At 34.9% G+C, this 16,038-nt stretch overlaps 1 protein-coding gene across 3 annotated transcripts in view; it reads right to left on the bottom strand.

Annotated features, from left to right (window-relative positions):
- LOC140049088 (uncharacterized) overlaps positions 1–2,827 on the bottom strand; it is a 37,321-nt gene extending 34,494 nt beyond the window's left edge. The window contains exons 1-2 of one of the 3 annotated variants that reach the window (XM_072093910.1): positions 2,714–2,827; positions 223–735 (exon numbers count right to left, since the gene is read on the bottom strand). In XM_072093910.1, the coding sequence (XP_071950011.1) occupies positions 223–735; positions 2,714–2,791 (591 nt within the window). In that variant the 5' untranslated portion in view covers positions 2,792–2,827. The other 2 variants (XM_072093912.1, XM_072093911.1) reach the window with 2 other exon arrangements.
- Positions 2,828–16,038: the final 13,211 nt, after the last annotated feature.

The raw sequence follows: 16,038 nt of genomic DNA, 5'->3' as shown, positions 1-16,038 counted from the left end.
ATTGTCAATAACTAAATTATCTAACTAAATTTAATCAGGTGGTTAAAATCAGTACCAAGATTCTAACCAACTTTATATACCATCAAGTAAACATTCTAGAAATAACGCACGATTTACTAAATTTTGCCCTTACGTAAATTTATATAGAAAACGAATATATTTTTTAAATGAGGCTTTTACACCAATAAATATACAGAATTATATAATTAAAATCATATTTACCTTGTTAATTCTATCATCCTTTATTTTAAATAGGTTACAATTACGCATGAGACTAAATAGAGAACTTGTATCTGGCTCGTACTTAAGCTTAGGGGTTTGTCCATGATTCATATAAGCCTTTGCGACTTCCCAATTGTATGTTCGCCAGTAACCTTTGTTTACGTTACTCCACTCTATTTTTTTCTCTTTTGTTTCTTCTTTTTTTCCTTCTTCCTTTTTTCCTTTTTTATTTCCTCCCCTTTTCCCCCCTTGTTTAAGTTTACTCTCTATTTCAGCTGTCCACATCTTTATACAACTTTCACACATTGTGTTTTCTCCTGCCTCACATGAACTGCATTTTTGGTCAATAGATTTTTTTAAATATTCATGAAAATTAGTTATTTCTTTTTCACAGTATGGATAAACACTTTTATTTAGTAACATCAGTCCATGGTTTAACTTTATCCAGTTTTTATATTCTTCATCATTCATACACCTCTTCAAACTTGGTGTCATCGCCATGTTTAGATTGTTCTACAAAACCAAATCAAAATATTGATTAAACATCAAAACATTTTATTTACTTATCATGTGAAATGTAAAATACATGCAGCTATAGAGTTATTTCTGGATCACTGAATCAGGTATAAAAAGGTGTGATTGTGTTTGAAATTGGTTTTGCATAACAAAGGGATTGGATGGATTGAATGGTAATAGGAAAAAATAGGATATTTGTTATCAATTGAGAGAGTTAATTGTGAACTTGTACTGTATAATAAGTATATGTCATATCCTAAAATACTGGATTCTTGTTGGAATGGAAGTTCATTGTTTTAACAAGGGAATTCCTAGTTACAGTTTGTACCTGCTCAGAAACATAGGCCAAACGAACTCAACAGGGGTATTATAGAGGCAGTTGTGAATGATGTTGAAAAGAGAACATCTAAAGATGATCAATGAACAACAATAATTGGAAAGGATAAAATTGGGTTGGTGGAGTAGAACATGATGTGCATGAAATATAAGTGAAGAAATTGTGATATTACATCCTTTAAAATGGAGAACAATTGACCATAATTCAATAGTTCTAGTGTCTAAATTTTAAGTAGATAATATTTTTATATCCAGGCTGAATTTTGTTACATACTGTATTCAGAAGCAAATCCAGGTAAATGCATGAAAAAAACATTGTATTACACTACAGTAGGTAGAAATAATCAATAATCCTAAAAAACTATATCAGAACTTAGGCCTGTATAATAGGCTTGTAAATTATCACTGTAGAATAATGTTATTATGCTCTTGATTTGTAATTAATTAGATTCAAGTTTTTACTTAAATAAATGTAAATAATATGTTAAGACCTACTAGTAGGCCTGCTAGGCCTAGACCTATTATGCCATACCTAATTGATATCATCTAATTAATAAATACTATTAATATAACTTTAGCCTAGTAGCTAGAAAAGCCTACGTCTACAGAGGCCTAGCCCTAAACTAGTAGGGCAGGCAAATAACGAGTAGGCCTAGTCCTATCTAGCTAGTTTTTAGTAGGATAATAATATAATCGCAAATTGCTTGATTTCATTGCACAGCGCGTACGTACAGACAACAAATCACATCGTGTCGTGATGTTTGCTCACCAATCATACCCACCATTTGTCGTGCACGCTATTTGCAATAAATCTTATATACTGTAAGCATACTACAAATACAATCTTATAGGCCTATCTGTTGAAAACTTTAGGCCTTAGTAGGCCTTCCTACTAGGTAGGAGCCATAAACAAACACATAGGCCTACTGCTGGCTATAATTTAGGCACTCTCTCTTTCTTTAGCCTACGATACTACTTAGAGTAGGCTGGCCTAGCTACTACTTGTGGCCTATTATAGGTCTATAAAGTAGCCTATATGCCTGCCTCTAGGCCTAGTCTAGCTAGGTATCCTTATATTAGTAAGCTAGCCTATCTAGGCCTAGTGTAGCCTTATAAAAAGGGGCCAGGCCTATCTAGGTTAGTACTGTCTAGATTAGGCTAGGCCTAGGCCTTGTCTAGGCTACAAACGTACGAGGCCGAGTACTATATTTATCTATAGCCTAGAGGCCTATAGGCCTAGTTCTTCTAGGCCTAGCCTACTAGTAGGCCTCTAGAGGCCTAGCCTAGGCCTAGATAGCCTATCCATCCATCCGGGCCTAGCCTAGCTAGGCTAGTAGGGGTAGGCCTAGTAGTAGTAGGCCTAGGCTAGGAGGCCTAGCTAGTAGCCTAGGCCTAGGTCTATCCATCCATCGATCAACAAACCTTAAATAAATAAGAAATGCGGGTCCTTTTTTGACGAAATAATAATACTCTTCACAAATCAATTTAATTTAATATGAAATTTAGGCCTAGGCTAGTAGTAGTAGGCCGGCTAGATAGGGCCTAATAATAACTGGACAGTTCAAATGTATTCACACACACGTTGCATCACCCAACGTATTACACCACAATTGCACAACATAAACAAGAAATGACTAACAACAACTAGAGGCAGAGGTAGTAAAAACGGCCGGTACGACGTCATATGTTGAAAACTCTCGCGTTCTACGTCACACATCACACAAAAGCGAGAGAGGAGGATCCTGCTGCATGATGCACGTACTATACTACTGGGAGAATCAGTTGGGAATAGGCTCGGTGGTAGAAGTCATAACAAGGTCATCAACTTTTTCCAACTATTGTTGGCGCTATACTGATTTGATCTAGGCCGTGTTTCCGCAGCTAAAATAAAATTAATCGGTTAATTATCGGATATGATCAAATTAAACTAGATTTGAACTCGTCACTACGGACGAGTTAGGTTATCCGCGTCACAAAAGCCACGTGCACGTCATACGTTAGAATATTGCGCGCAGAAAAACGATTATGCCATTGAAAAAATGTTAGTGCGCTCTCTATTTTGCGTCACGTCAAAGTATATACGGTATACACTATATTCTGTATACGTACTACATACAGTGCAGAATAGGTGAAAATAAGGGACCCTAGATTGACGCTTTTGGACATGATGTCGTCATCACAATTTAAAAAATGGTAGATTATGCAAAAGATAATTGATGGGCCTAGACAATATAACAAAATGGGGGGAAATGGAATACGGATAAGTGGAGATGCGCTCTATTAAATGTGATGAGCTATGCGAAAGAGACAAAAGTCTTATATTTTATATTCGAGTGGCCATACGATGACGTCACAATGTCCGGTTAGCCATATCGATGCATGATTTGATATCTACAACTAATAGTGAGGTGGCTTAACAACAAAAAATGAGGAAATCGTTACACAGTGGACAAAAGCGCCAAATTTGGCATGGAGCTTCGTTGGGACCTACCAATTGATTTTTGCCTAGGAGCCACTCTGGTCGTAATTTATTTTTCAAGATGGCGGTCAAAAACCAAAATGGCCGCCAATAAATGGGAAAATCACATTTCATTGTTGCAGAAGTTGCATATAGGCAAATGAACTATCAAAACATAAGTATTCATGGTCATTGAAACATATTTTAGACATGTTGCATGACATGGGTCATTCGTTGTTAAGATAGTGGCCAAAATCCAACATGGCTGCCAGTAGCCTAAACTGGAATATCATTCTGGTTGCAGAAATCGCATATAGGTATCAAACAAAGTTGGAAAACATGGAGTAGGCCTAATCATGGTCATTGAAACATATTTTAGACATGGTACATAATATAGGTCACTCGTTGCAAAGATGGTGGGAAAAATCCAAAATGGCTGCCAGTAAACTAGGAAATCACATACAGTATCTGTGGACGGCAGAAGTAAATGTAAATGAAGTAACTGTAGTAAATGGTAGAGGTGGTATGTAAATTACAAGTAACTGTAAAAAAAATCGATAAAAAAAAGTTATAATCAGTTCAGTTTCTGAAACCACATAAAATGTGGTATTTTTGGGAAAATAACGATTGAGGGCGCTGTTCACATAAGTAAAAGTACACTTTTTAGTCGCGTGGAAGCGACTCTATAGTTCACTATGTCGGTCGGTCGGTCTGTCTGTCTGTCTGTCGGTCGGTCTGTCTGTCTGTCTGTCTGTCTGTCGGTCCGGTATCACTATGCGTTTTATCGCTTTCTGACCTTATCTTGATATCAGTTTAATCTAGCTAGGTCAATTTCATTTTTTACAGTATATTCCTTATGGCCAGGAATCAATGTGGTTATGTTTTCACGGTGCGCAATAAAAAATTACGCGGTCTACGCACGATTTAACGAAATCACGTTTGTAATCATATCTTCACAACCATGAATCACAATTAAATAAAATTTGGTACTCATAAATTTCAGGGCATAAATCATCATATGGCAATACAATTACGTGCGTAGCGCATGTAACGCATGCGTACGCGCGCTTAACATTTTCAAAATTTATTTTCGATGAAATAAGAGTACATTTCAGGCAATTTTAAGCGTTTACAAAATTGCCATGAGTGCGCATATTTTTGCGCGCGCACTGCGCGTTAAATGTTATTGCGCACTCTTTTTGCCCGATTTCTGTTTTCTTGACTTACTTTTCAACTCGAAATTACGTTATACGAGCACGTCGAAAGTGACAGGCTACGCACGTGTAAATTAAAAAAAAATAAATGTTTTTAAACATTTCAACATTTTTAAACATGTTCAGTAATTTCGGTCAGTATAGTTCACTATGTCGGTCGGTCGGTCTCTCTGTCTGTCTGTCTGTCGGTCTGTCGGTCTGTCTGTCGGTCTGTCTGTCGGTCCGGTATCACTATGCATTGTAGCACGTGACTTAATGGCTGTTGGCCTTGTTGACCATTCGGGGAAACCTGGCCGTAGTGTTTCATTAGTAGGAATACATTTAACAATCAGGTTACGGAACTTACTCAAATCTGATTGAATACTATTACAGGTGTACAACATATGTTTTTCACTTTCTATTTCTATACAACACTTTTCGCAATAATCACTTTTATTAAGATTCCACTTCTTTAATTTTTTTCTACAAGCTAAAGATACGATGTAATACTTTAAAATTTAATTGGTCGACTTTTGGTAAATGTTTCATATTGTGAACTTTACAGTACCATATTACAGTACTATATTTTGTGGAACTACACTAACAATATTATTCTTAACCGCTGATTTTAACATTGATACATAAAAATCAGGCATTCTATTCAAGTCAATATGATCTTCAAAGTTAAGCTGAGTAGGACCTAAAGTGTATTCTATTGGATACATAAAGTATTTAGGAATAATTTTCCATTTTCCTGGATCGGGACTTCTTTTAATCTTTTTATCCATGTTAGTTTTAATAAATCTATTTTACGGAGTTGAAATTTATCATACTCAAGCCACTATCGAATGCTTTTTTTTTTATAAGAACAGGTCTTTTAGTTTTTTTACGTTGACCATTCCACAGAAATTACAGTATAAAGTATTTTTTCAACAAGGGGAATTATATGTAAGCAAAGATCTTCTATACATCAAACATCATCAGAAAAATAAAGTTAAAAATCGCTACCATGTTACATAGATTTGGTATGAAGTTGAATCTTTGTTCACCAACAATAATTGAAACATTGCTAATTGAAACGTACGTAAACTTACGCATATTCTATGCTGTTAAATTCTTCAACAGAGACATAATCAGTGATAAGAAGAAGAGTAAAAAATTAATTAAAGTTTCACATTTCTATGTTTCACAAATCTCCTTAAATTAATGAAATAAAAAAAAAAATGCTATTTTTATCTCTTAAAAACATTGTATATAGGCCTAGTAACTATATTAGTTTTAAGATATGTCATCCGGGTATGAAGCGACTCACATACACACAGAGCCAAAATATTACCTTGGACTTGCACTTTGTATGGACTCTAACCTTACGGTTTTCATTATATATATATCATTCCATCCTATCCATCCTAAACACCCTTTTTTCAAGCTTTTGCATTCTTCGTTTTCATCTCATCCATTTTTTTCTTGGTGAAAAGGGAAGATTCTTTATATTCTTCCCCTGAGTTTATAGCCTCTCTACCCAGATAACGGACACGAACAGAATAAAACAACAATAATAACTTTTTCATAAGTAGGTTTTTTTAAAATCAATTTTTATCGTCAGTTTACTGCCATCGACATATTTTAATTAATTGTATTTTTAAAAATGTATATGAATGTAAATGTGGTTACTTCTTAACATCAAAATAATCTTAGTCTTATGTATATACTGTTCAAAAGATATGTATTTTTTTAACAATGTACCTTATAAATAAGAGAATTATATAAATGTGCATATACACATATATTATTTATATTTATAGAACTATAATAAAAGTGGGACGAACCCACACAAGACAAAAAAAAAAGTTTCACATTTATGAGGTATGGTAAAGTTGTAGGAGGTTTGTACGCGCCCCGGTCTGTGCATTATCGGCTAGAAATGATGATCATTACGACGGTCTGGTATGATGATTGAATAATTGTAAATATGATGATTTTATTTCTATGTTTCTACACTTTTTATATTTCCTCTGGGTGGCCCGTGCATCATTTCGCAATAGCTATTGAGTTAATTTTAAACTGAGACTACTATAACATAACTAATTGTTATCTCAGGTTTTAAATAAATTATAATAATAAATGAATGTCATGGCTAATGATGGGTACATGTATGCCTAGTATGAATTGTCTCAGAATTGACTATCATAATCTGTTTCATATCATGCCTGTAGGCTTAAGCCTATGATTGTTTATAAATATATTCCGAATAAAATAGTCGAAGTAGTGATTTTAAAAAGTGACTTCTTGTTCTTTTTTAATTGTTTATAACACACTATTTGACTAATATATTTTCCTAATCTACACTGTTTTGCTGCTGGATGAAAAAGAAGAACACATCAAGAACAAAAATGGAATACGATGCGCTTAGTGTTAATACCAGAGGGACCGACTCGCATAAATAAGTAGTAGTGATGTGAGTGATGATTACTCCTAGATGATGATTTTGAGGATGATGATAAACATTCAATAATAACAACAATATTCAGTAATTAAAACAAATAGATATACAAAGTACAGAAAATAAGTCTATCATTATAATTTAATCGCACATTACCGCAATTATTGTGATGAAAAAAATTGAGTATTCAGTTACAATACAGTAGACATATCTGATCCATAAATCTACTTGTTTGAGCGAGAGGGCGCCCTATAAAATGAGCTCCATGTGTGTTACATGAATCGCACGTAAAATTCCGAGAGTGTCCCATCTTTAGTATATAAGATCTTTGAGTGTAAGGGTATGTTTATATGCTTGCGTTATAAACCAATTTAGAGATTGCAAGCGTTTTGATTATTGTTATCCTTCCAAAGAAAGTCCTTCTTTGTACCTATCCACATCCCTTTGGTTCTATTTTTATTTAATTTTAGGCTGGACATTTTACAAAATCGTTCAATTTCATGAAAGAAATGTTTAACTCGTTTCTTCTCTTGTAAAAATGACTGTGTCGTCTGCTAATTGAGCAATTTTTACAGTGTTCTCATGAACGTTTTCTGTTATTGGTAGAACAATCCCTTTACATTTTGGATTATTCCTAATGCTTACAGCCATTATTTCTACCGCAAGTATAAAAAGTAAAGCCGATAATGAGCATCCTTGTCTTACACCACGTTCCATACTAAAACTTTCGGATACCCATCCGTTATTTGTCACCATACATTTTGTATTTGTGAAAGGAAATGATACTTGATGTAATCGGTAACTTTTTGTACGAGATTTCAACAGCACTTCGAAGATGATCAGGCGTAGACGCTCTATATTTGTTCAGGTATTTGGCCACACCTGAAAATAATTGGTCAATATCCTCGTGAGTGTGACCAACCATTAAAAATCCAATCTTTATCTGAAGAGTAAAAGAAGTAATGATTTAAAATTAAAACTGTAAAACTTTTAAAAGCAAAAAAAAATAAATACATTTTTAGTATATTTCCATGTCTTTAGATAATTTTACCAATATAATTAATTAAGCAGGTGGAAATCACCCAACACAGTTGATATTTTGTGGTGAACGAGAACAGGGTAAATGAATGATGAAGTGGGTTCTTTTAAAGTGCACTGTGTACCTGGTGAACTGTTTTATTATTTATAAATCATTTATAAATGTATAGTCATTTACCTTTCGAAAAATCTTTAACTCTACAAGAACAGCACATAGGGCAAAACAAATCTGTTTTATTATCCTTTCCGCTATTGTCCAATTGCAGATATAAGAGGTTTTTTTTTTTTTATCTCTGACAGCACCTTCAGTATAATGTTGCAGGTTAGATTTGAGTCATGTGGAAACTATTTTAGGTCAATGAAGCAGTGCCCATGTCGGCCATGTACTAGTACACCAGTTACATGTGTGGCTAGCTTCTACATCTTCGACGTTTCTTTTGATTCGCAAGCAAAAGATGGTAAATCAGTCTTGCTTTTGTACACACTGCAGGTAGTAGGCATACTTACTTTTGTTTTCGTAAATGCTTCTCTCTCTTCATCATTAGTATTTGCCGTTTTTGCTTTTGATTTGTATTGTGCAGCTCAAATTTAATTCTGGTGCATTTGCTGCATTTTGCAAAACGATATTCCTATTTAAAAAAAAAACAGCATGTACAATGCAAAATAAATTAGCCGTGTGGCTCTTCGCATGACTACATCTTGTATGGCCCCACGGGCATTTTTGGGCTACTGTCTGCTGGGGAAACTTACAGGATAACGTTGCTGTCAAAGGTATTTTTGTACATTACAATGTGTAACAGTTACAATACAAAAGGAATTAGCCGTGTGGCTCTTCGCATGATTGAATAGTGGCCGAACGGGCATTTTTGGGCTACTGTCTGCTGGGGAAACTTACAGGATAACGTTGCTGTCAATGGTATTTTTGTACATCACAATGTGTAACAGTTACAATACAAAAGAAATTAGCCATGTGGCTCTTCGCATATTGAATAGTGGCCGAACGGGCATTTTGGGCTAGTGTCTGGGGCAAACTTACAGGATAAAGTTGCTGTCAATGGTATTTTTGTGCACCCAATGAGTGACAGTTACAATGCAAAAGGAATTAGCCGTGTGGCTCTTGACATAACAACATTTTTTAGTGCTACTGTCTCAGGAAACTTATAGGATAAAGTTGCTGCTGTCATTGCTGTTTTAACATTGTATAACACATATGGGGACAATGTCCAACAGCTTTTATCCGTGTGGCTTTTCACATGATTAATTCCATTTTTTACCCCTCCTATTTTGGTGTCTCCAGGGAAAATTTACAGGATATGACCTGGCAGCAATATTGAATCTTAGCCATATATCTACATAATCAGCCCATCAAACCTTTTGTGGCTTTTCACATGAATAAACTTTCTGGGCGCCCGGTCTATAACCCCTTACACACTCACACACAGTGAGAATAACTTGCTATTAGATATGAAAAATTTAAAAAATACAGAGTAAACAACAGTACTTTGACCCAATTCCAGATTATGATGGCATAATGAAACGTTTGAAATATGCCAAGAATTATTACTTTAACATAGGCAGAAGGCAATGTATGCATAGGGAAATTTCGAAGTTTGTTCTACTTTGACCCCTTATATCTCGAAAACGCTTCCTATCCTGATCGATTACCTTCCATATTCGTAATCTACGGAAAATTCTGGTCTAGAAAGGTTGGATGGCAATTTGTCCACTTTCGGGTGGTGATTCCCCCTCCTGCCACCGGACTATAGCAAGTTGTACCATTTCTAATGATATACAGCCACAGCTTAGATGTTCTCGATACCTTCTTGACTTTCCCAGACAGCTCTTGAGAATCCTCTGAGTCTGCCAACAAATGGCAGTTTTCTTTCTTTAACTATCTGCATAACTTTAATTCATATTGGTTGAGATGACTGCAGGCGCGCGCCAGCCCCGTCTCCCCCTTATATAACATTAAAAACAAAAAATAACTGACGCGTGCCATGTTTACGTATTGACGTACAGACATTTTTATAAAAATAAGGAATAATTAATTTAAAACTTGCTTCTATCATTCCACCAGAAATTTGTAAAAATTTACATTAAAATCTACATTCAACCAATCGTAATAATCTAGTGCGCACTCTTCGAACAACTGCGGCTGGTATTGTCTTCTTATGCCAAGATATAGTTCCAAGTACATGTACACGGGAATTTGGCTCTGTTAAGGTAGCAATCGTATATGTACCACCAGACGGAAATGCATCAACAGCAGCCGAGGAAATCGCTGAGCAAATCCACATCGCGCAAAGAAAGTCACCAGAGTGTCCAATGTTTGTCTTAGGAGATTTCAACAAGTGCAGACTCGATGATGTCCTTCCAAATTTTCAGCAGTATGTCACGTGCGTAACCCGAGGTGACAATATTATATATCTCTGCTATGGAAACATCAAAGACGCCTACAAATCTATGGTAAAGCCAAGCATCGGGTCATCAGATCACAATGTCGTACATCTCTTACCTTTATACAGACAACGATTAAAAACTGAAAAGATTCAAATAAAGTATGTTAGACAATGGTCCACAGACAATATTGAAAAGTTGCGCGGATGCCTGGAAGCGACAGATTGGGATATTTTTACTGACTCTTCTGCAGGTATTGATGAAATGACGGAATCAGTAACATCATATTTAAACTTCTGTCAAGATATCACTATACCAACCAAGAATGTAAAGCAGTATCCAAATAATAAAGCCTGGCTGACCAAGAAGGTAAAAACAGCAATCGTCGAAAAGAAGCTAGCTTTTGCAAGTAAAAACAAAATTAAGTTAAAAGAAGCACAGAAAAGGCTTGATATGGCTGTAAAAAGAGGCAAAGAAAAGTTCAGAAACAGATTAGAAAAGAATATAAATAATAGGCAGACGAGGAAAGCATGGAAAGACATAAAATATATAACTGGAGGATCAAACAAAACATGTCCTCCCAAACTTTTACCAGGATACAATGATCTGCAACTAGCTGAAGAACTCAACTTATTTTACAGTAGGTTTGATGCTCATGACTTTAAGTCGCAGTTAGCGGATACCTGCAAGAATATTGACGTAACTGATGATGCAGATTACTTAACAGAGAATGATGTTGTCAACCTTCTGAAAAAAACAAATGCAAACAAATGCAAACAAAGCTGGTGGCCCAGACAAGTTATGTGGAAAACTTTTGAAAGAGTGCGCTGCTCAGATAGGACATGTCTTTCAGAAACTTTTTGAATGTTCTCTCCGTACAACCACTATCCCTGCAATTTGGAAGCACTCTTTGATTGTACCTGTTGCCAAATTAAATAATGTTAAAACTCTTAATGATTATAGACCAATTGCCCTAACGTCCCTGGTTATGAAATGCATGGAAAAAATAATTAGTAAGCGTGTTAAAGATCAAAGTGACCACCTGTTAGATCCTATGCAATTCGCATATAGTGCACACAGAGGGACAGACGATGCCACAGCCACTCTCATCCACAACACTCAACAACATCTCGACAAGAACAACACATTCACACGCCTTCTTTTCATTGACTTCAGTTCCGCCTTCAACACAATACAACCTCACATTCTCCTGTCCAAGCTTATTAACATGACTATAAACTCATCTATCATTCTCTGGATAAAAGACTTTTTAACAAATAGATCACAACAAGTTAAATTCGGAAATGCTACATCAACAACCACATTCACCAATACAGACTCACCACAAGGCTGCGTTCTGTCTCCCCTGCTGTTATACATTCTGTATACAAACGACTGTAGAAATGCCACTGACTCCTGCCGTTTGATAAAATATGCCGATGACAATGGTAACATTAAAGATGCTGAATCGCTTTCGAACTATTTTACCGAAATAAAGTTATTTACAGAGTGGTGTAAAGAAAACTATCTTATTTTAAATTCTAAGAAAACCAAAGAAATGATTATCGATTTTAGAAAGAAACAAAGTAATCATGCTGATGTAGTAATTGATGGTGAATGTATAAAAGCTGTCAAAGAATACTTAGGAACAATCATAGATGATAAATTAAAATGGAGCAAAAATACAAACATGCTATATAAAAAGGGTCAGCAACGACTGCACCTAATGCGTCAACTTAAGAAATTTAAAGTAGATAACAAAATTCTAACCATGTTTTACAAATCGATGGTACTTAGCGTGATATCTTTCTGTTATGCTGTGTTGGGAAATAGTCTCAATGTAAAAGACAAGGGAAAACTATATAGAATCGTACGAAGAGCTAGTAAAATGCTAAATATCCCTGTAGTACAGGAAAGATATGCTCAGAATCAGTAAAAGGTTGAAAAAATTGCAACAGAATTTTTTTCACCACAATGCATTTCTATAAGGTCCCTATATGAACATACTAAAAGTCTAGAAAAATCCAGGTAGGGGAAATAGGTTTTTTTAAACAAAATGGCCGCCAATGGCTAAAAATGTCTAAAAATGAACAAAAAACATATATTTTATATCTAATTACCACTTGATAGCAGTTTTTATAATGCTTTTTATATTTCTTTAGTGTCAAACATTTAAACTGCAATATACATATTAATTTAAGTGCTATTTAGCAACAAAAACACACATTTAAGTATCAAGATATCACCACGGTTATAATAATAGACAACGTAGTCCTATGCATTATAATGCAGGACTACGGTGTCTAATAAAACAGTTCATTTACATTTGTACTGTCACAACAATAGAATTATACAATCTTAGAATCTATTAATCCATTCATTTTCATTGTCCAGTTATCATCCTCTGTCTATAGGTAGGAATTAAGCATGTGCTGATGCCGTGGTATTCGTCACAAACAGTGGTACTGGTGGTAAATTTGTCATCAATGGACACATCACGCCATTTGTAACTTTCCATTCCCCAGTCTGTGGGTTGAAGAAGAGTACTTTCTATCCACTGCTGTACCATGGTAATATACACGCAGGGAATGACATTTTGCAGCATTTGTTGTAGGGGGAATAGACTTTATTTCAAGTGCTGTTTTGCTTTTTGCTACTTTCTCCCAGAACGTATTCCTCCATACAGTATAGCTACCAATGCCAATTCCTCTGATGCGATGGTTTCTTTTTTTTTTTGGAGACGTTTGGTTTTACAGAGTTTGTAAGCATACTACTGCCCAGGTGTTATGACTTTTTAAGACCTTTTCCTATACCAAATAGATGGGATGTAGTATCATATCCCTGGATTCCATGTATAAAAAGCAAACTAATTTTTACAGAGCTTCACACCAAGGACAGACTTTACATGCATTCACAGTGCTCCCCCATCGAGAACATACAGTATTAAATCAATGAATGAAGCAACCGTGACAGAATATAAACTTAAGAGGAAAGAACACATGGGTCAAACCAACCATCTATATATAAATTTACGTAAGGGCAAAATTCGGTAAATCGCGCCTTACTTCTAGAATTTTCACTCGATGGTATGTAAAGTTGGTTCGTACTTTCGGTACTGATTTTAACCGCCTGATGTAACCCTGTTTACTAATTAAATTGAGTTACATAATTAGTTATTGACGATTAAAACGAATTTAGGTTCAAAGATTTGCCCCAAATAGGGGTGTTTTCCGATCGTGGTATACACTGTCTAATGGATGTCCATCTTGAAAAATACCCGCCAAAAAAATGCGAGGAGGCTTCGCATTTTTCTATCTCCTCCTACGATAATTGTTTTTGATAGCTGAAAACCGGTTGAACAGCTAGAGTACACCATCATAATGTTGAAGACAGGCCGATTTTCTTTAAAAAATACTATTTTGATAGATTTAATATACGATTATACAAATGTATTGATTTGCGATGAATGGAACATCCCAATCTCTCAGTCTGCCAAAGTTTGGTTTAACACAAGTACTGTAGGTAAATTTATGAGCCCTTGGTTTAACACATACGGTAGGTAAATATATGGGCCCTTTGAGAATAAACTTGCAATACTTTAACAATACTGTAAATACCTATTAACTATTTTTCATTTGAATCGAACATTTCTTACTGTGAATGTTCGTACTGTTAGATGTAATATAAAAATATATACAAATAAACTTTATTACTGAGACTGTGGATAGGCTCTACTGTTAGATATACAAATAAACTTTATACTGACAGTTCCTTCTCAACGTTTGTATTAATTAATAATTACCAAAAATATAAACGTCGTAGTGGTGTATCGTGACATGTACTTTAATATTTCAATCGATTATGACAGTGACAGTTTTAACAAAGTATTAAATCGCAAATGTTTTAGGCCTACTGTATTTAGAGGTATATTATTTATAGGCCTATAAAACATGAACAAAATATTTCGTTACTCAGTGGATAAAGAATATATTTAAAAATTGTTCCTCTTTGTACCTATCCGCTTTCCCATCCCTCAACCCTAATGTTACATAGCGAGGAGGCTTCGCATTTTCCTATCTCCTCCTACGATAATTGTTTTTAATAGCTGAAAACCGGTTGAACAGCTAGAGTACACCATCATAATGTTGAAGACAGGCCGATTTTCTTTAAAAAATACTATTTTGATAGATTTCTAGAGTACACCATCATAATGTTGAAGACAGGCCGATTTTCTTTAAAAAATACTATTTTGATAGATTTAATATACGATTATACAAATGTATTGATTTGCGATGAATGGAACATCCAGTTTGGTTTAACACAAGTACTGTAGGTAAATTTATGAGCCCTTGGGTTAACACATACGGTAGGTAAATATATGGGCCCTTTGAGAATAAACTTGCAATAGGTTCGGAAAATGTTAAAAACCAATTTCTATTATTTGAATCGGTAAACAGTTTCCATTTATTATACATTGATAATGAAACATGAAATATTCCTATTTATGTCCCTCGAGGTTCATTACAATTTATATTTAGTAGTCCCACGGACTTCATCTTAGCCACTCCCCCGAATGCTAAGGCCAAATTTATGATACCCTACTTTCTATGTAAGTTTAGTTACAGTTAGTTCTTGACGATAATACAACGAATTTAGGTTACACCCTTCGTGAAAAACGTTTCTGTACAAATATGATACCGATTGACTTTATTTCATTCAACAGCGACCATAATCTCGCCAATTACAGGATAGATAAACTATTTTATTATTGATGTGCTTATAAATTAAGACTCATGTAAACAGCTTGATTACATCATTTTACAGACAAACGAAACTTTTTTAAACCTACTGTTTCAATAACTGAGTATAATACTGTATACGTTTTCATAAGTAAGTGCATATACATTTTCGTGTTTTCATTGACGAGATTGTAATAGTAACTTCAGTAACTATTACAGTACTTATTTATTATACGACACAAGACAATTGTATCTGACAGGTACGTACATTATTCTAAAAAATAAGTCTAGATAGATCCCTTAGGCGTCATAAATCACAGGCCAACAAATCAGTACTCATGACAGAAATTCGACCCAGTTTGGTTCACACAAATGTTTACAGGAAGTTCAACACCACAACCGATGATTTGCCCTAAATATTTAGGTAGACTACAGTTTAATTTTTCACTGAATAGGAGCTTGAATTTCCGATTTCCATTTCGCAGAATGTCTAGGTCTATTTATTTAGTTTGGTTCTTATAATATATAAATACAATCAACTTTATTACTGCGGTTCCATCACCACCACCACGTGCCGCCGCCCAATTCCCGTACATACATTTCCATTTCTCCCTAATTTCTTTAATCCACATAAATTAATTGTCCTTTATGGAATCCAGTATTGGTTTTGTTGTCTCTATTTCTGAATACCCCAAT

Source organism: Antedon mediterranea, chromosome 5 (genome assembly GCF_964355755.1).
Source record: "Antedon mediterranea chromosome 5, ecAntMedi1.1, whole genome shotgun sequence".
In the NCBI taxonomy this organism is placed as follows: Eukaryota; Metazoa; Echinodermata; class Crinoidea; order Comatulida; family Antedonidae; genus Antedon; species Antedon mediterranea.
This window is presented reverse-complemented; position numbering and strand designations above follow the sequence as displayed.